The 21,633-nt window shown below is 40.8% G+C and overlaps 2 protein-coding genes across 2 annotated transcripts in view; one reads left to right on the forward strand and one right to left on the reverse strand.

Moving 5' to 3' along the window:
• Positions 1-21,633, forward strand: part of RB1 (RB transcriptional corepressor 1) — an 82,080-nt gene that overhangs the window by 38,490 nt on the left and 21,957 nt on the right. The window lies entirely within an intron of this gene.
• On the reverse strand, positions 9,068-10,389 carry LPAR6 (lysophosphatidic acid receptor 6). Its single transcript, XM_084274805.1, has one exon. It carries the CDS (start codon positions 10,220-10,222, stop codon positions 9,200-9,202), a length of 1,023 nt encoding a protein of 340 aa, XP_084130931.1. The 5' UTR covers positions 10,223-10,389; the 3' UTR covers positions 9,068-9,199.

Raw genomic sequence — 21,633 nt, forward strand, 5'->3', positions numbered from 1 at the left:
GTCATTCCTTTTAAAACTGGAAGAAATAGGAACGGTTATACCATCAGCACATTATAGAATGGGTTACTGGATTAATCATTTACTGTTGTATTAGATAGGTAGCCAAGTATGGCCAGGAAGCAAGGACAGATATTGCGGCTGCATCTGTACTACTGGCCTTAAAAGGTCTAAAGTTTGGGATTGAGTATTGCCCCACAGCCAGCAGCAGTGTTTCATCACTAACATCTTTGCTGGGATATTTTGACATTTGTGAGCTCCCCTCCGGGCAATGCCTAAGCAAGATTTGGAGCATGATACAGCTCGGGGATGTGTTCAGCTGCTGGTATGGATTAGAAGTGGAGAGGAAGTTCAGCTGTGTGGGTGCAAGCTGTGCTTTGCCACTTGCCCTCAAGGCCTTAGGACAGGCCGTGGCTTGTTGTGGTACCAACTACACAGTTGTGGGTTTAAGCATGAGTGACTTGAATGCTGTCAAATGAGTCACGCGGTCCCTCGCTGTCTGTCCTCTGGGATCCAGGAGTCCTACCTGTTTCTGCACAGCAGTCAGTTTCACTTAGAAAAGCTAGTGTATGTCAGACGTATTCTTTTGAGCCTACTAAATTTTGCCTTTCCTTAGATACAGGGATACCTATTTTGTGAGCAAGGAACAGCCTTAACAACAAGAAAGATCCTCAGCTTACCCAGAAGGACAATATTTGCAAGCGTGCTGACTGGCAGGGTGCAAACCATCTAGGGAACCACTGGTGTAAAGACAGGCACCTCAGGAATTGCAGGCATTGGATTGCTTTTATAGACATGATGATCTGGATTTTAGGCACCTGGTATCCTGCCTCAGCATGGAGGCTGCTGTGGACAATGATTTCTGACGTGGCGTTTTTAGGGTATTTCTTACAGGGGGAAAAGGGTCACCAACTATGCCATTTCATGTGCTCACCATGCTCCTTTCAAAAAACTGATGTTAGGAGGGTCCAGCTTTAACCTTAAAGAAGGAACTGAGAATTAATTTGAGGTTTTCTGTCTGTACATGCTAAATATATTTCTGCTTGCATCATGAGTGTGTTTCAGAAGCATGCGTGGTGAGAGAGAGCCCACGGCCTCCACTGCTTCTTGGCGTGATAGTACTAAAGGGTCCTGCTGCATGTGCTTCCTTTATTTTTGGGTTTTTTTAAGGTCATGAATTAGCTCTGACACTTCAGTTGTCATGGCTGATTTTGCCTTTATACAATACACGTTCCTGGAAGTCTGAGTATTTGTGAATATACCATATAGTATCATATATATGCTATTATGCTTTTTTCATTTAAGCATATATACACACCCACTTTTTAATAAATGCATAAATAAAATATGCAAGAGGGTTTCTCCCATGCCTTTATAGTACACCTGAAGAGTTTCCTTTTATAGAAACCGTGCTGTGCTCTTTGAGACTTGAAACTTTTATCTGCCTTAACAGCTGAAGGCAAATTGAAAAACCAGGAAGAATACTGAATTATAGTCTTCACTGTCTGCACCATCACTTTGAAAATCTTCTCTGCCACTCCTATTTATCGTGAAGATGACTCAAGCTGTTATTCATGCTTGGGTGTTACCATCTGAGCAAATTCTCTAGGCTACTGGAAGAGAAACCAGAATGCTTAAAGCTGAGGTCCTGTGTTTCCTGCTTTTGTCTGTGTTGCCAGTGTGTTCACTTCTTGGTAGGGACTTACTAAGTGTACAAAACACTCAGTAGGGTTGTAAGATATTGGTCACATTAGCACAGTGTTAATGGATTTATCTGCTGCAGATACAGCAAGGCAGCCCAACCCTTAAGATGCTATTTTGATGCAAGTGCAAACATGACCAAAGGGATTACCTGAGACACAGCAGCTATGCAGAGTTTTCATTTGGTGAAATTTGGATGTCATTCTTGATTAAGGATTTAAGTTTTTCTCTACTTCACCTACTACTTCAATATATAGAATTTCTTTCATTAGGGAGATAAGAGTTCTGTGTTGTTTTGGGGTTTTAGGCTCCCTTGATAGTTGAGACAGAGCTGGACTTCAAGAAAGCAATTAATTCTATTTATCTTAACTGGATATTTTACAATGGGATTATTCACTTTCCAAAGGTCCCTCTCTCTGATGACTGTATAAAGCATCTGCCTCCATGAAATACCTGAACTAGATGTAAAATGTTTATCTGCTAAAGTTAGTAGAAATGAATCATATGCTTAATATTACTTTTTGTAACTGTTTGCACCTTCCTTTCAGCAGTAAGGGCCATTAGCAAGAAGGAGGTAGTTAATTATGGCTACTTTTGCTTTAGGTGGCTACTTGACCTATATATCTCACCTATAGGAACTGTTGTGGTTTCTTTTCACATGTGGAGGTTGTGTACTGTTACCAGCATGGCTACAGAAGTATAGGATGTATTGTGATCTCACTGCCTATAGATTTACAGCTGCAACAGGGAGCTGGGTTAAAGCCTGTAGCTTGTGGCAATGTTGGTGCAGTGTAAAGATACCTTGCACGTGTCTATGCTGGCCCCAAGTACTGAGCTAACCACAGAAATAAGGCTTGACTAACATTGATACGCTTCCCAGCTCTATGCACAATTTTCAAGCTCTGTTGGGGACAGCAGTATCTTTTCAAAGTCAAACTGCCAAATTGTGTGTCACTGGAAGTGGATTTTGTCTCTGATTGCTGCATTTTAAGTTATTGCATACATAAATGCATGGGGTTTGTATTTTTTGTAGGCCGAGCAAGTGTGTTTGTGCCTGTTTTTGACATGTAAGTACATGGTATTTCAGTTATATATTTGTGTCACTGAGCATGTCTTTTGCAGTAACTTCCTTTCTAGTAGTAAGTCCTCAGGGATGAGGATCCCCGTTTGCATCTGTTGAGGAGGTGTAGTGTTCACAGTCCTCCAGAAAGAATCTCCCTGTAGGGTTTGTTGTAGCTCTTCACTGGGGCTGGGTTTGCTTGTCAGAGTGGGATAGGCTCAGGCTGGCAAGCGCCTATGGGCCAGCTCAGTGCAGTGCCACTAGTGTCTAAGCCTGCATGTGTGGGCTTCCCCTAAACCCCTGAGCCCAGACTGGAGCTTACCCCCTTAGACTGTGCCTAGGCCTGGGTATGGATCCGAACTGTCATCACCCTGTCCTTCCTGTTCAGGAGTTAGCCTGTGCAGAACAGAGCCTGTGCTTGGCATGTTCCATCTGCGCTTGTTACACCTTCCAGCAGCTCAGAGGAGCTCACAGATCTTATCACAGAGTAACAGGCTGGTTTGGGTTTGAAGAGACCTTAAAGGTCATCTACCTCCACCCCCACCCCCACCCGCCATGGAGGGGGAGCTTATCTGGACAGAAATAGCTGCTGATTTGGGTTTTCTTTTTTTCGCCCCACTTACCCGCCCACAGGAGCATGTGAAACACGATGTGAACATGCAGTGTATCTGGCACAGTTTTTCACACGTAAAAGGTGTTAAGTAACTGAAGTAAATCATTAGATCAAGAGGTTTTTTGATTTGGTTTAATGAATGAAACATATTTTTGTTAGGACTGAAAAGGCAGACTATTGTGTTGGTACTTTCACCATCTGTATTCTCGGTTTTGCCATGTTTTGCTTTATACTTAAAAAAATTCTTCATTAAGATCCATCTGCAATGCCATGGATACTTTTTTTCATTGCTTAATAAAACTTTGATGCTTTTATACTAGGTGCTTCTAACTGTGGTCAAGTGCAGTTCCTGATGCTGTGATGAATGGTAATTTTTTTTTTTGTAATCCAGTATCATTCCCTTAATGACTTCACACTGAAGTATCTTTGGTTTTTATTACATTAATGGCTGCTTTTAGAAAGTGCTTACCAGGACAAACGCCCCAAAATGTAGATGTAATGTTGCATAATCTTACGGAAGGGTGAAGACTAATGTGCACAAGTGACTTCCTTTATTGAAAGTAGCAATTTTAGCAGAATCCATCTGAAAAGCAGAACAGCTAACGTAACCACAGTTGTTTTCCTACGAGTTCAAATTAATATTATCCCCAAGGTAATGGCCTTTTTTTGGGGGGGTGCCTCCTGTTACTAGCATTGTTACGTGAGAATTTTTTTCTTGAAGGCAGCAACTCACTGTTTTAAAAAAGTGAAAGAAGATCTTAAAGCTGTGTGTCTGGGAAAAAGTGTTCATTTATCTCTTCATGAAAAGATCAGAACTGCTTATTAAACTTCCTTTGCTGCTTGTGGTTTGATTCTCACGTTTAATCTATAGGAAATTGCTTCATTAGTGCAGGGGCAGCATTTAGTTTGGCTGTAACTAGAACAGACAGACTGCTTGTTAAATAGAAAAAAAAAATTAAATTCTCAGTTCTGGAATTTTGAGTTTTCCAACAAAATGGTAGGTTTTGTAGAAGACCAGATCATGTGTGCAGGGTTCTTTTTGTTTGTTTTAATGTTGTGATAAGTTTAGTTTTCTTTTCTAGGCTTGCTTTATAAGCAGTTGTGTAACAGGAACTGGATGGGAGTGGTGATGAATGTGAAGGACTACTGATTGCTTCAGTGTCAAACTAGAATTAGAGGGCTAGAACAGATTTATTCATCCAACTTCACACAGAAATACTGGACTGTGCAGGCGTGGCTTTTTGAATTTGCATTCATCTTACATAAGTTCTACTGAGTGCATTTGGAAAAAGTACTAATTCAGTGATGGTTAAATTTGTACAATTTCTTTTAGCACTCTGATAATTGGCTGACGTAGTCCAAGCATTTACAACTCCTAGACTTAGAATCATCCTGATTTATGTTTTGCCTTAGCTTTGGAAATGTATCTGCTTTCATTTTATCAGTCATGCTTAAATGCCAGTAACCCTGAGGTTATAATAGTCTAGCAAAAAAGACAACTTTTCACGATTTACAGGTCTGCCCAGGTGCAAGAATCTTGTAATATTGTATTCACTGCTGGAGAAGTATGAACAAGTTCTTTTTTTCATTGATAAAACTCTTAGGAAATAACTTGGAAGAATAAATGCCAGAGGATACTATACTGAAGTGGGGTTTTCAAAATTATTAGTCTCAAAGTGAATCTTGCTGGATTCACTGTAGTTTTAGCAGAGTTTTTTATGTAACTGTGAAAAAACTCCTCTTTGTCAATGATGTTGGTTGAAATAACAAATGAAAATCACTTTATCATTTGCAAGAGATGTTGGAAGACTATAATCAGGAATGATAGGCAAAGGCTGAATGTCAATCAAGTGATTCTTGCATCTTCCAAAAGAAATGAGGAGGCAGGAGTGGAACTAGTGGATTTGAAACAAAAGGAAGTTTGGTGGGGTTTTTTAGTTTTGTTCCTCTTCCACACACACAATATAAACTTTTTACTGCAGAATGCTGTGGATGCTCAAAAGTTCATAGTACGGTTTGGATTGGAAGGGACCTCAGAGATCATCCAATTCCAACCCCCTGCCATGGGCAGGGACACCCTCCACTAGACCAGGTTGCCCAAAGCCCCATCCAACCTGGCCTTGGACACTGCCAGGGAAGGGGCAACCACAGCTTCTGTGGGCAGCCTGTGCCAGTGAGATTACACAAATTCAAAGGGAGACAGGAGAAGCTCACCAACGACTTTTCGTTGTCTTGAGCAGCAACTGATGAAGTGGGACAGCACTTGGGAAAGCCTCATACACCTCTGCTGCTGTTATCTTCTTGCCCAGGCATCCAGCCTCGGCCCCTGCTGGAGGCAAGACTGTAGATTAGCCGAACGTTTGAGGTCTGAACCCAGTTACAGCCATTCATACCTTCGACCTGATCTCCCCCACTCCTTTTCAATCTTTACATTGCTGTGACTGAGGTTACTTTCTTAAGAAATAGAAGTTTGGAGGTTGATTCCAGTTAAGGATTTCTTACCCATTTGAAGTATCATTTATATTTGTTTTGCTTTTTCAAGCACTTTTAGGTGAAAATATAAAGATTTCTTTGACTTGTTATTTCTTTAAATGTCAGATATGTGTATACTGAATGAAACAAATTTTGACTTGTGTTCTGTTCCCGAGAAAGCAAAAAATTAAAATTTCAAGCTGAATATAAAGTATAAAATGGGAAATCTTTTGCTCTTAAAGCAATGGTATGTTGAGGTATATCAGAGGTGTTGACATAAAGTTTGTTTCCTTTTCCTTGTCTTTTGAAACTGCTGGTTAATTCTCTGGATATTAATGGCTGCCTACTTTAGTTTAGATTAAAAAAAAAAAAAAGTAGCTCCTAATCAACTAAATTTTCACTGCACTCTGTAGATGAAAATACCAGACTACAGAGAACAAATTTGTAGGTTTTAATCCCAGAAGTGAACTTCTACCCCCTGCATAGGTATATGAGTAAAAAATAAAGTACTTCCTAAAAAGTAGTGGATATGCAACACATTCAGATGCTTGGGAACTCTGACAGTATAATCCTTTTTTCATTTGAGGTGCCCAGGTATGACTGAGTGTAATTCCTCATCCAGATTTAAATTTTGGCATAAGCCTTTACCAGAGAGACAGAATAGTTGGTATCAAAAGCAGGAGCAAAGGGAAGGAGTGTGGCTGTTCAGGAATGTGCCAGTGAAAACATTGCTCCATCCACAGCTCTCCAGGATAATCTTGTTGCAGAACCGGAAAAGGTGGAGAAAAACCTTGTCCAGTCCTGAATAGCTGGTAGCTTGGCTTTGTGTCAGCTGCTTGTGGGAGGTGCAGGTTCACTCCCCCTCTTCTGAATTGGGCAGATCAGGAATCTCTCAAGTAATGGGCAGACTCTTACAGATGTTGGGTTTTGTCTCTGTTCCCTTTTTTGTTGTTTCCCCTGTGGAGTGAAGTATGTTTAAAAGTAAAAAATAGGAAGCTTCCTTAAGTGGTTTTGAGATAACAAGCTGTTAACTGGTTGGAAAGCTATTGTACTGCCTTGGCTGTTGCAAAAAGCAGAAGCTGCTGCCTTGGAACTTGAGCGTAAGGCTACTCTTTGTGCTTTCCCAGGCTTTTTGAGCTGATAAAACCAGGAAAGTCTGGTTTAATGGTCATACATGTGGCTTTATCTGCTTGCTCTGCTTTTAAGTCAGTGATTTTGGGGGTTTTTTTAATTCATTTTTTCCTGCAGTTTCGTAATCTCAGAAAGAACAGCTGCTTTCACCAGGACAAGGCTTGGGTGTGCTCACAGCTGTGATGCAGAAGTGTTGCTGAGCAAGTTATCACTCAACAGAGTGACATCTTTGTCAAGCTGGAGGAGAGCCGTAGCCTAGAAACATGGTCTGGCAGTGACATTAAGGGCTTTTGTTTTAAGGTCTTTGGAGGAAGTCTAATATTAAACAGGCTCTTTAGAGAGAGATCCGTTGGGACAGTAGAGGTGCGTATCTGTCTTTTGAGCTTTGGATTTGTCAGTGATGCAAGGGAAATGTATAGAAATTCTGGGGGTTTCCTGAAGTTAAATATGAATCAGAAGAGTTTAGGTTCCCAACTAGGATAACTGCCTCTTTTCAGACACTGTGCAGACATTTATATCTATGGTATCTTAGTCAATTAACCTCATATTATTAGAATTTTCCTTTTGTAAGTTGTGTGGATTAAGATTTAAAATGCTGATCAATTAAAAATTCAGTCAGTGTTCCTGTCTAGTACTCTAGTAACTCAGTTTTCCAGTAGTAATAGCCAAGGTACAGTTGATTTATACCAAGTAAGCAAAAACTTCACAAATAAGACTAAACTCAGTCAAATAACATACCATATACTCTGGCAGCTCAATATGCATTTTCTCCAACATTGATTTCACACCTTCATGTACTGCCCTGAAGTAAAAAAGCCTCAGTACTGTATCTGTGTTGAAAGTGACTGCCCACAATCTGTGAAGTCTTTTCAGCTCCATTCCTGTTCTTGACTCCGTTGTTTTTGGGGAGGAAAAACCAACACTTAGTACTTATTTTCACCTTTAAAATATTTATTTAATTTTACAGCGATGTTAAGTTAATTTTGAGGAAAATGTACACAATGTTGTAGTAGCTGGGAAACACACATAGCAGGATGCTTTAAAGCACTCTTGTCTATATATTCCTGTTTGTAGTAGTAATATATGTAGACTTCTTTTTACATGGCTCTGACTTTTAAAATTGTCTCAATTTTGTCAGCACGTAGCTCCAAGTAATTTAGTTTTATACTTTATTTTCTTGCAAACTTTATAGCATTTGAAACGCTAAATGCTCATGTTTAAAAGTATTTCTAGGACACAAAGATTGAGAGCAAGTTTTACTCTAAAATGACTGTCTTGAATTCTTTTTATGTGACACCAAATATTTTCCTAGAAGAAACACTTGCGTTGGTGCACATGTTGGTTTACAGTCAGCAAAAGTCATGCTAGAAAAGCATGACTACTACTGCTTTGAGGTTGAATATTGAATTACCTTATTCGGAGGATGTTATTTTGCTGAAAAATCCTGTTGAGTTGAAGAACTTCTCACAAAAGAGTTTAATAAAGTGGTACTGTACCTAAAGCACTAACTTCAGTCATCAGAGGTTAATTTGTTATAATTACACAGACATCTGAGACAGAGGTGAGAAGAAAAACCAGTTTGTCTGAGCTGTTTCCAGATGCCCTAAACTACCAGAAGATTTAATTTCTTTATGGGGACCAGGCTTGTGGAGAGGGCGTCTCTTTTATCCAGTAAACCTGGGAGAAGCAAAGTTCTTGCAGCCCATTGATCAAAGCCTCCTATGAAAGTCATGGTCCCTAAGGAGAAACGTGCAGGAGAAAGGCAGAAGATAGAGGAAACTCCAGAGCAGGCACAGTAGCTGAAGTGATGTGATTGATATAGTGCTGTTTTCCTCAGCAACTGGTTCCTGCAGTGTAAACCAGGTAGTTTCACCCCCATCCTCAGTAACTTGGAAACCAGTATCATTCATTGTAAAAAAACACGAGGGTTGCTTTAACTTCAGGAAAAAACCCCACCTATGTTTTCATTTGGTTTTGACTTGACACTTTGGACTTTGGTTTACCTAATCTGAAACGAAAAGACAATTTCTAATATGCAACCTGTCAGAACAGTTGACGTAAATAATTTTTCTGTGTACTATTACACTTAAGACTTTTACAGTCCTATTATAAACTTTACTGATGTGAAATAAGCGTAACATTTACATATCAGAATATATTTCCACAGCTGAAGAAATGTGCAGGCTTCGCAGTCTAGTTTAGTCCCAGTAGTCTTTTAATACAGGTTATATTGTAGAGTCACTGTCAAATATTTTCATTTTTATGGTCTGAAGGCTGTGTTGAATGAAGTTTTCTGAAACTGGCCTTTCAGAGAACCTGCTGTCCCGTAGTCTAGTGGACCGGCTCTTTTTTATGGAATTTTGAATTGTGTCCGATGTAAAGTAATAGACTATAGGGTCAAAGCAGCAGTTGGAAACTGCGATGCACAGAGTGATGGGGTACATAGTCCTGACTGCAGTTACCACCGAGCAATTAACCCAGGTCTGTGTTCTCATTAGGGAGTAAAGTATTAAGGTAATGTTATAAGGCACAAAGCAGAAGCAGAATATCAGCAGATGAACAAAGATCATTTTGAGTACCTTTTCCTTGCTCAATTTATTCCGACTTAATGTAAGTGGCTTATTCAAAGTCCGTAAGACCATAGTGGAGCAGGTGACGTTCAAGATGAGGGGAATAAAAAACCCCACGATTTCTATGAAGATAACAATCCGGGATAGGTAGGTTTTCCACGTGTCCTCCGAAAAGTTTTCAAAGCAGGTTCTTTGTTCTGTGTTGTTACGACGGTTGGTAGACCGGAAAAAGCTGGCTGGTGTGCTGCCCGCTAACACGGTTATCCAGACTGCAGCGCAGACGACTTTGGCGTTCCTTTTGGTTCGGAGGGTCTTGGATCGAAAGGGGTGCACTATAGCTAAAAAGCGATCTATGCTGATGCAAGTCAGAAAGAAGATGCTCCCGTACATATTCGTGTAAAAGAGGGTGACAGAAATCTTGCAGAGAATGTCTCCAAACGGCCAGTTTCTGGACACAAAGTAATAAATCCTGAAGGGTAAGGTAAACACAAAAAGCAGGTCCGATATTGCTAAATTAAGCATGTAAGTTGTCGTCTCGTTTCGCACTTTTAAGGTACAAGTAAAAATGTAGATAGCGACACAGTTTGCTATGAGGCCAAGAACAAACACCAGACTAAAGATACACCCGTACAAAGTATATTTAAAGGAGTCCTCGGTGGAGCAATTAGAGCTTACCATTATAATGGTATACTTAAAATTCCTGTGATTTGGAGGTTTCTCTGGTATTTTTATTGGAACTTTCTTAAAATCCCAGAAGAAAGAACTTGCAGATGTATTTGAACTGTGTGCTTTGGGAAGTTAGTTGCACTGTAAAGCTTCAGGGAAGAACCACAAGCTCTGTAGCAGGGGAGCACATCTCCAGCAGTAATCACCAGGAGACCGCTCTTCTCTTTCAAGTGCTATTTGTAATCACATCGCCAGTCCTCAGAAGTCGAAAAACATATCATTTGTGGCAGATGAGGTCATCCCAGAGCTTGTTAAGTTCCATTTTCTCCCTTGATTCAATGAAGCCGTTCAATGAAGCCGTCGTAGAACTTTCTGCCTTACTCTCAGCCACGGATCACGATGGCAGTGTCTCATCCGTCCAAATCTACTGCAGGCATAGGCTTTTGAAAACGATTTCCTCCATGCCATGAAGTGTCAGCACTGGCATTTCTCCCTTAGCTTGCTTTCTGTAAAATGAGCCCCGGCTCTGGCTCCTCAGAGGGCTTGCTCGATCGCTCGCCCGCCCGCCCCACGGCGCGGGAAGCAAACTGCTTGTGAGGGCAGAAACAAAATTCCAGAGCGTGTTTGTTCCTGCAGAGCGCAGCCCTCCTCTCGCCCGCCCGGCTCCTTCTGCAGGCGAGAGAAAAGAACTCGGGCGATTTGTAGCATGACATCACAGGAGGTCGGACTAGATGAAGAAAGGTTTCAATTCAGTTTGTTTGCCTTGCCCTTAATCTGATAATGCTTCTGCTGGGACTATAGTTTACTGGCATGGAAATGGTCACCAGCCCAGCTGCTGCAGCTGCAGCCTCCTGTTAACTCTTTCCCTGCTTCCTGGAAAGTTCTTTCTCAAGGCTTTCCGAGTCCAAAAGCTTCATTGCTAAATCCTTCAGTTCTGAGCCAACTTTTCAGTGTCTGAAGAATTCTTGCGCCATAAAATTCCTGGTTTTCTGTGGAGATGGGAGTAATTGTGTGATTTTAGATTTTGTGTAGGGTTGCATTAGTTACACTTTTTTTGACAGATACGTTTGCTTGTGGTAACATGCTAGGCGCCAGAGATCAGCTGAGTAGGTCTGATTCCCTCAGTACACCACGACAAACCTCAGCATGGACAAAATAAAACAGATAGGCTCTAAACAATTTCACCAAATAATTACTGATAAGAGAGAGGCATAAAGATTGCAAACACGTGAGTTGTTTTTGGCTGTTCCCAGGACTGAGATAATGCTTCTGCTGGGACTGTAGCTTGTGTTGCGGTGGCGTGAGAGACTTATAGTATGTTCCGTACTAGAAAATGTACCCTGAGCCCGATTTCTAATCAGAAGTTTCTTTTTTGTTTGTTTGTTTTTTAAATAAAGTAAGCTTCAATTTATTTAAAAAAAATGTTTGGTCCAAAAAGCACTGTGTTCAGTATGTCGGCACAGAAGTGATATACCAAAATAAACACTGCACTATGCAATTGTTTCTGATGTCTTAAAGGGGGACGGTTATCACACATGCACAAAATATTCCCATTAGTCACTGGTTAATGAAATGAAAACATGTTGTAGCTAATTAAATCGTTAAGTAAATATAGAAAAGCAGCTCGTATTGCCTTTAGGGGCATATATGAGATAAATCTCAGTTTAGACACTCATTTTTTTAACAACAGCTTGGATAGACTCACTTCTGGCATCAAAACCAGTCTATTTCTAATCCTTAGAATAACAAATCTCTTCATATCTGGCTGGGTGGCATGGTTCTTTTGATACTAGATTTTAATCAGTTGTACCTGCACAAGGCTCTGGGCAAAACCTTTCTAGTCTGCTGTAAAGGAGAATAAATAATAGGACTTCACAGACTTTTGGCATAGTTTCTTAATGTAAGGTATATCAGACAAAATTCAGAAACATGCAAAAATGGGTCGTCTTTTATTTCAAGTTTTCTTGATGGGTGTCTTCTGTTACCTTGATTTTAGAGGTGAAATCAAGCAGTTTCACTTTGATAGGATATAACCACAAGAAACCTTGTTGACTATGTTTGAAATTCATACTTAACTGTTAAGCGTAGCAAATTTCCCCCTTCTAAATCAGCAAGAATGGAAAATGTGAACTTGGCTGAGTCTTGTGGGAGTCTGATTTAACTTCTACTTTAGCATTAAGTTGCCTTACCTGACTTTCTTCACGAAAGCAGTCGTCACACGTGCTTGAATTTTGTTTCGATTCTTGGCAGCCTTGCATGGTGAAAGGGGACTTTTCCTGCAAGTCCCTGAGCTCTGCATCAGGTCTCGGGAGCTCTGAGCTGTTTTCCTGCTCTGGCTTTGTTTGCACAGGAAAACTGTCTGGGGCAAGCTCACTTACTGGAATGAAAATCACTGAAGTACTGAAATTAGATGTCGCATGTCAAAACCTCAAGCAATATTTCATGCTTAGAGAGAGAAATGAAATGAGTAGGTCGTGCATCTGTCAGTACTTGGTTTTCCATTTGGGTGAAGGTGTGGGTGCACAGAGAAAGGTTGCAAGTCTGTCCAGAGGCCCTGCCTGTTTTGCCCATGATAAATGTGTTTTGGAGCAATCATGAAGGTACTTCCTCAGCCTTCAGTTCATCCATGGACACTATTACTCATAGCTGTATTTCAGGGCCTTGTGTTATCTTTGAGGCTTGCCTTTGAACCTTTTTAATGTAGAACAAGCAATATGCGTAACTGAGGCTAATTCAAGAGTGAAGTGATATTTGCACACTTTGAGAAATAGCACTAAGTTGTGCAGAAGAAAATTTGAACACATTTTTACTCCAGATCATTTTTCAGTGAGTGGGCAGTCTGACTCAGTGTGAATGGTGAAGGTGAATTGCATATATTTTTTTTAAGTTAATGTGGCTGATAGTTACCAATCAGCATTTTGATTTGTGTGGGCTTTACTGAGCTGAAGAACCTGAGTTAGTGCACTGCAAGCTGCTGGAAACAAGGGCAGGCTCAGCACAAGCAGGGAGGGAACTTCATCACGTTTTTCTTTCATTGGATCATGTTTCAAGATGTTGGGCTGTGTGCATGGGATTTGGAAAAGCCTTCAGGAAGTCCCAAAGCTTCAAAAATGTAAGGAAAATAAATAATTATCAGTTATTGTGGAGGAAGAGTTGACATGGTAATGACTTTGCTTATGTTCCTTCACTGGGGGCAAATTTTCCTTTGGGATGGGGAGGAGCAGTAGGCAGGAGGAAGCAGCTGCAGGGAGGGTCCTGTACACTGAGGGGACTTTTGTTTCCTCCAAAGGAAGCGATGCTGCCACTTTAGGGAGATGCACGTGTAGCAAGTCTGTCTGCCTTTCTGCATCAGAGACGGGAATGTCATTTGTTGGTAGTGGTACATGAGCAAAGACTTGTATTTCTGTCAACAGGCTTCCTGTGGCTCTTGAAGAGGCATTGAAGGCAGAGTTAGCGTGGGCTCCTTAAAGCGAAGAGCTGATGAGGTGATTGAAATCATCTCTCACTTCAGCAGTGAATAGATTTCATATGCTCCTTCAGCTGGTTATCTCTTAGCTCTCCTTCTGTGAGTTTAGATAGCTGACTTTAGATATCTAGGACTCTTTACAACTTTGAGTGATCTTAGACTTGGGTGGCACATCTATTCCAGCATTGAACAGGGGGTCAGGATGAAAAGTCCTTAAAACCCTACCAGCATGCTGTTTGACACTGCCACCAACAACTGCTGCTTCCTCTTGCCCCCATGCATCATAGAGGTGAAGACTTGCTGTCACTCAGGACACAGGGCCAGGCACTCTTAAGTAGAGTTAAATTCAAGTTCAAAGTTGAAAAAGTATTTCACTGAAATAAAACAAGCGTTGGAAGGCTTTTCCAGCCTTTGGAGTTCTTTTGCTTACTCTGGTGTAAAATCCTTGTCTTCAGTGCTGGAATCAAACAGAAGTTGTAGTCAAACATGAAACAAATTTTGAACTTGTTGTGCATAGCACATTGAGTCTGGCACTGATGCTGCTACTAAAAGGTCTTACTTCAGAGGAAGAAATCAGCATTGCCGACGTGGTAATAAATTGTTATGGTACTTCCAAAGCCGGAGTATGGATTGTTAAGTGAAGGTTCTCAGAGATGCATGTGGCACCATGCGCAGCTAAACCAGTGTTACTACTTGCAGAGGCATGACTCTGTCATTTGTTCTCACTTCAGTTAAGCATGCGTATGCAAAAGGACTTGTGCTACCTGTTGCAGTGAAGACAAACCCTGGCAGGACAGTATTTTCTTTGCCCTAAGTGTTATTTATTATTTATCCAATCGTTTTCAGGTTAGTAATGACTTCTGAATCATTTTAATATATGTACTAGAGTTTCTCTTTGAGTGTGTGCATGTCCAGGAAGGAATTTATTATTGAGGGGTAGGGCTGGAAGCCAGGAAGTCTGGTTCTGGCTGTGCCACAGATTTTCTCTTCCAGCCTTGGCAAAGTTTTATATGACTTTGTGCTTTAGCTTTCCTCTGTGTAAGAGTTCCTTTGCTTCCTCATCTTAATTGTTAAAGACAGTTTGAAGTCCTTGCATGTAGAACCCTTTCCTGAGCATGATAGCAGGGTAATTACAGCAACTACTGAATGCAGTAAAAATGTAGGTAACAAGTAAGGGATCTATTAAAAGACTTCACTTGATAGAACTCTGTAAGTCTATGGGGAAGCAGGTCCAGAGAAATCAGGGCTGGGAACTTCGACCTTCTCAGCTGCCTTTTAGGAGCTGCCTGCTCAGACATTCCTCCCATCCTGTAAGCCTGCTTCTGGGAAGTGCTTACTGCCACTTTAAAATGCAATGATACTGTCCTGCTACAGAGACAGGGTGAAGTAGTTAGCACACTGAAAATACCCTTTTATTTTCCCCCCTTAAAAATTTCCCAGCATAATGGGCAAGTCTTTAAAAGAGCATTAGGGTAACAGTCCATTTTTACCTAACCAGGCTAATCCTTCGTAGCCATTTAAAAATTTCTCCATATCAGGAAGGGTGATAGCTTAATGCAAATGAAACTACACACACAAATTAAAAGTTAAAAGAAAACAGTGAAAATTTTCCACTGAAAGTTTGACCTTTTAGACCCAGTTTTTCTGGTTAGTTTTTATTACCTCTGTTCCAATACATACCTGCTAAAAATCTTTCAAATATATATATATAAAAGCTACAGTATTTGGGCTATGAGTCTGTTAGGTTCTCTAAGTTAAAATAATTTCTCTGTCTGTAATTGCTCACAAAGGGAAACGGAAGCTCAGAATAAAATGAGGGTTCTTCATTCCCTTGCTTCTCTTTAGTGTTGTTTTGATTTCCTACATAGGAAACACAACTGCTCCTTTCCTGCTTGCAGAAAGAAGAAACAATTTCTCTCCTTTTGTATAAATTCATGCTGCTAGAATTCTGTTTTTCATGTACCCAAATACAAGTATAGCAAAGGTGTTTTGTTGTTGCAGTCTGTTTAAATAACTGGAGCTCAACATTGGTTTCTTGTCCTTAAAAAATCATGCAATGAATATACTGTACTTTAAGAAATGCCACTTGTAGTTGAATTCTGGTTCTGAAACACTTCTGTCATATGTGCCTGTGTAAGCTGTTTCTTTGAACCACTTGGTGAGTTATAGGAATCCTCTTCCTTGCGGCTTCCTGTGTTGTCCTTTATATATCTAACATTGCAAAGAGACATGGACCACAGAGAACTTGTTTTTATTTAAGGAATAGTATGTAAAAGCTGATATAAGCAGAAAGGCAAAACAACATATATTGATTGATAATTTTTAAGCAACCGAGAGGCAAAGAAGTACATTAAGTTGCTTTCTTGGCTGGAACCCTCTCCTTCACAGTGGAATTTTGGATCTAAAGTGCTGTTGTTAAGACTGCGCAGTCGCAGTGTCCTTTAGCATAATATAATCTTGCAAAATACTTACAAGTCTACTTGAGGTTTTCTAAATAACTCAATTTAATGCAGGACCCTCTTGAGAGAACAAGAAAAATTATCTTTCATTTTCTTGCTCCCTGTTGATCTTATGTAAAAGTTTTTTTGGAGCAGGGTTTTGGGAAAAGCTTCCCGTGTACAGAGATGAAGAAGAGTGCAGAACTGTGTCCTGGGCTTCATCATGCAAGTTCTAAAGACATTTTTGGAGTATTTTATTTCAGCAAATACTAGATGTACCCTCTGTTTACATTGTAGGGCTTGTTCGTGGCATTATTTGGTTTGTTTACCACAGAATTTGAGACAAAGATGGGAAATACGGGATTAACTTTTCTAGGGCACAATACTGCAAGTTTGAAAGCAATTGTTGTGATAACCCTAATGGGAATATGCAGTGTCTAACAGTAGTAGAAGCTTTGTTGTCTCAGAGGTCCAGTTAATGGTAAAGAACATCTAAATCTCACCTGGCATTATGTAAATGGTATAATGGAATATGCAGATTGGTTATTTGCATTGTAAATACACATGAGTGGTTAGAGCAGTGTGTTAGGTCACTAACAGATGACTGATAAATATTTGCATGGAGGTTCTTGAGTTACATTTTTTGTGTAAGTCATGGAAAGTCCCAGCAGCAGTTTTTGCTTACATTCTCAAATGTTTTCTTGTACACAGTAACTTTTTCTGATAACATAATTATAAAGATATCCAGATGAACAAGCAGCAATCAGATAACAAATGGACACGTTAATAATACCTTCTCCAATACATTTAAAATAGCGGCCCCAGCTTCCTCTGATATATTCAGAAGTGGCAGGTAAGAAATGCCACACTTATTATCCCTCCCTGCAGCCTGACTTTTAAATTCTTTGCTTTCTGTAGTTACAAACAGAGTGTATGGATGTGTTAGGCACTGCTGCTTTAAGTGTCTACACCTCTGAATGGCCTCACTTTAAGGGAGAAATTACTTTGCACAAAGAACAAAATCACCATTTATGTTTCATCTTTGGAGTAGTTTGATGAGCTCTTTGGCAAGGTAGCAACACGCAATTGTAGTCCAGAAAGCCAACCATATCCTGGGCTGCATCAAAAGCAGTGTGATCTGCAAGTCAAGGGAGGTGATTCTGCCCCTCTGTTCTCCTCTTGAGACCCCACCTGGCGTACTGCATCCAGCTTTGGGGTCCCCAGTACAAGAAAGATATGGAGTTGTTGGAGGAAGTCCAGAGAAGGGCCACAAAGATGATCAGAGGACTGCAGCATCTCTTCTGTGAAGACAAGCTGAGAGACTTGGGCTTGTTCAGCCTGGAGAAGGCTCCAGGGAGACCTTATAGCTTGAAGGGCCTACAGGAAAGGTGGAGAGGGGCCATTTGCAAGTGCATGGAGCAATAGGACAAGGGGTAACGGCCTTAATCTGAAAGAAGGTAGATTCAGATTAGATATTAGGAAGACATTCTTCCCTGTGAGGATGGTGAGGCCCATGGCACAGGCTGCCCAGAGAAGCTGTGGCTGCCCCCTCCCTGGCAGTGTTCAAGGCCAGGTTGGATGGAGCTTTCAGCAGCCTGGTCTAGTCGAGGGTGTCCTTGTCCACAGCAGAGTGGTTGGAACGAGATGATCTTTGAGATCCTTTCAAACTAGTCTGTGATTTTATGAAATTATGGAAAGATGATTGAAAACTTTTCTGCTGCTTTGTAGTACAGTATTTCTCAGAGATCCTATGGAATATGTGATAGGTATTGTACAGTTATCTTTTAGGAACAGTGATATGGAGAGGTGACAGTTTGTAACACATATCCAGATGCATCCTGAGGTGATGTTTAGAGTCATACTTTATAGATTAATTAAACTTCTTTATGTATATTGTAGCATGTTCCCTGGAGAAGAGGCGGCATGGCGTCGTGCATTAGAAGTGTGTGATTACAACATTAAGTGTATCTGATCTTAGAATAGACAAATGGGAGATGAGATAGCACAGAATTTTTCCAGCTTTAATCTACAGATTGAGGCTTTTAAAAGGGATGGGCTGCAAAAACAACTTAAAGGTTCATCAAGATGAAAATCTTGAAAAATGGACATTGAGATTATTCAGAGGGAAGGAAAATGAAAAAAAAAAAGAGATTAGTGAACCATCTTAACCACGTCATTTTAAATGGGTAGGATGAATTTCTAATGAACTTCTAAAATGTCAGACAGGAAGAGGGATGCCGTACTACAAAATACCTGACCTTTTAAAGAATATGCATTTATTCAGTCACTCTGCAGACATGATTGACATGTCAGTATTTGAAATTTCACTCCATCTTTTATGCAGGAAATAAGTTATATGGGTTTCCCTAACAACTTTGGCAAATTCTGGCTGTACTTGAACTTATACTTTCTAAATCATAGGATTAGAAATTCAAAGTTTAATTGGAGTTGGCAGAGATTTGCCAAGTGTGCCATGACTAAAAATCTGTTTGCAAGTACAAAATATGACTGTTTTATGGGAAAAAAAAAAACCCAAAACCAAAACTGCTATAGTAAGCAAATACTGGGAATGGTAGGAAGGAAATAGATGATGCTTCATGAATTATTTTGGAACCTATTCCAAACATACAGGATGAAATGGGTCAGGGGAACAGAACTTGTAGAAAGACTTTTCTAATGTGTTTAGGTTTAAGACAGTTGCTTTTTATTTTTCAGATTTTTAGTTTAATTTTTCACCCACCCACTGTGTCTTCTCTGGCCAGGATTGAGGTAGGCTGGTCCCATGTCAGGGTTACTGGCGTTCACCCCCCTAATTCATGGGGATGTATTTCACTTACATGCCAAGTAATTTGCAGCTGCCATGTCAGGTGCTTGAAGCCTCTTGCATTTTAGGTCAAACAGAGGCCTCTGACTTTGTACAAGAGGATTTTAACATTCTGGTATTAATTTGATTTCTTTCAAGTGTAAGAAGTTAGGGGCAATGAAAGTTTTGTAAGAGTTGTTAAGAGTTGATTAGCTAATTAGTATAGATAAATACTGACATGAAAATGCTTGTCAGGGGAGAACTGCTGCCAGAAAGCAGAACTTTGACTTGATTAATCTGAAGAACTACTACTTTTAAAATTTGTAAGTCAGCAAATAAGGTCTTTACATTCTGCTTGGTAAGATCACTTAAATGACTTTTTAGCATATCATAGCATCAGTGGTAAACAGCTATTACAAGTACTTCAGCTGACCTCGCTACCCCCCAACTGCTCCAGCCCACATCCTGGAGTGTTACAAACCTTTTAATGACACTGTTGACCACATTTAGCAGTTGTATATTTGGTGTGACAGTCAGCTAATGTGTACAGTATAAGAAAGGAAATGTCAAAGCTTTGGAGAAGAGACAAGGAACAAGCTTCTCACATGGTATTTTAAAATTTTCTGCTGAAATCTCAGGAGGAGTGGAGTGAGGCTCTCAAGTGCAAAAAATGTGTATGTGTATGTTAAAAAGACAAGCCATTTTTCCATCTGCTAAGCTTCTGAAGGTTGGTGGAAAGAACAGTTGCCACAAATGAACTGTTTTCACTTGAACCTGCGTTAATAATCTTCCTGGAAGAGGCAAGGCATTTGGGAAACGCTGGTTTGACCCTGGTAGTAGATGGGAGGCTGGAACCCATGTCTCACGCTTTGAGCAAGTGCTTTCATTATGAGGGATTTCTCAAAAAAAAAAGGTGTTTAGCCTCAGAAAAAAGCAGTACCTTGAGAAGAGAAGCTTTTCCCTGAATTTCTCAGTGAGCTGTCAGTGCAGTGGAGTTTAGCTCCTGTAAGTATTGCCAGTGGTGGTGGTAGCTTGAGATCCAGCTACTACTAGTGTGCAGCACATGCTGTCAGGCACACCCCTTACAGTACGTAGGTTTTAGCAGACTTTCTCAGCTCCTCTCTGTGGTTGGTTAGTGGTTCAGTGGTGTGTTACCTTTTTTGTCTTGACAGACCTTCAAATCTGAGGAAGAAACTGTAGGACTGACAGTCATTATCTCTAAGTTTTGGTAGTTAGCAATTACATCATCTTTGAAAGAAAAAAAGAAAAAATGTTGGTTTATGAAAAAAAGAAAAATGTTGACACATATAAGATAGGGAGGTGATTTGAGACAGCCAGCATGGCTTCACCAAGGTTGGGTCCCACCTGACCAGCCTAGTGGCTTTCTACAATGGAGTGACAGTAGAAACGGGAAGAGCTATGGATGTCCTCTATCTGGATTTCTGCAAGGCCTTTGACACTGTCCCCCCCAATATCCTTTTCTCTAAGTTGAAGGAATATGGATTTCATGGGTGGATTGTTCAGTGGATAAGAAATTGGCTGTATGGTTGCATCCAGAGGGTAGTGGTCAATGGCTCGATGTCCAGATGGAGAGGGGTGACGAGTGGTGTCCCTCAAGGATCCATCCTGGGACCAGTGTTGTTTAATAGCTTCATCAAGGGCATAGTGGGTTCGAGTGCACCCTCAGAGGGTTTGCAGATGTCACCAGAGTGGCACAGTTGACACACCAGTGGGACGGGATGTCATCCAGAGGGACCTGGACAAGCTAGAGGGGTCGGCCCAGGCAAATCTTTTGAAGTTTAACAGGGACAAGTGCAAAGTCCACTCTCATGAGACCCCACCCGAAGTACTGTGTTCAGTTCTGGAGTACCAAACATAAGAAGGACATGGAACTGTTGGAATGACTCCAGAGGAGGGTCACAAAGATGATCAGAGGGCTGGAGCACCTCTCCTATGAAGACAGACTGAGAGAGTTGGAGTTGTTCAGCCTGGAAGAAGAGAAGGCTCCAGGGACATCTTAAAGTCGCCTTCCAGTACCATCTTACAGGAAAGCTGGAGAAGGACTGTAAGGACTGTTTGTAGTGATAGGATGAGGGGCAGTGGTTTTAAATTGGAAGTGGGTAGATTTAGATTGGATATTAGGAAAAAAATTCTTCACTGCAAGGATGGTGAGGCACTGGAACAGGTTGCTGAGGGAGGTAGTGAATAACCCCTCCCTGGAGGTTTTTGAGGCTGAGTTGGATGGGGCCTTGAGCATCCTGGTCTAGTGAGAGGTGTCCCTGCCCATGGCAGGGGGGTTGGAACTTTAATGTCCCTTCCAAACTAAAACAGTCTTTGATTCTATGATTCTTTGATTCTGATAGTTTCTGTGAGGGACTTAAACAGTTTAAATGTGGGCTGATACTCAGAGTAATCCTACTGCTGCTCCTTCAGGCCTCTGTCTGCTTCTTCCCTTGTGCTGTGTGTATGTATGCACTCAGCTGAACAAGGAGAACTTTGTGGTTTTAAAATAATCCCAACAAATAAGTTATTTCCATGCTCCTAGCTGTGCTAATGCTGAAGCAAGGGATGGAACAGGAAACACAGATGTGTAACTGAGGCACTTAAAGTAATTGAAGCCAGTTGTGAAACTGTGCCCTAAGTGTTGTGGCAGAGTGTTCAACTTCGAGGCTTTCAAACCTTTATTGTTCCAGTTCTTGGCCAGTTACTAACTTCG

Source organism: Gallinula chloropus (assembly GCF_964237585.1).
Source record: "Gallinula chloropus genome assembly, chromosome: 1".
Lineage (NCBI taxonomy): Eukaryota > Metazoa > Chordata > Aves > Gruiformes > Rallidae > Gallinula > Gallinula chloropus.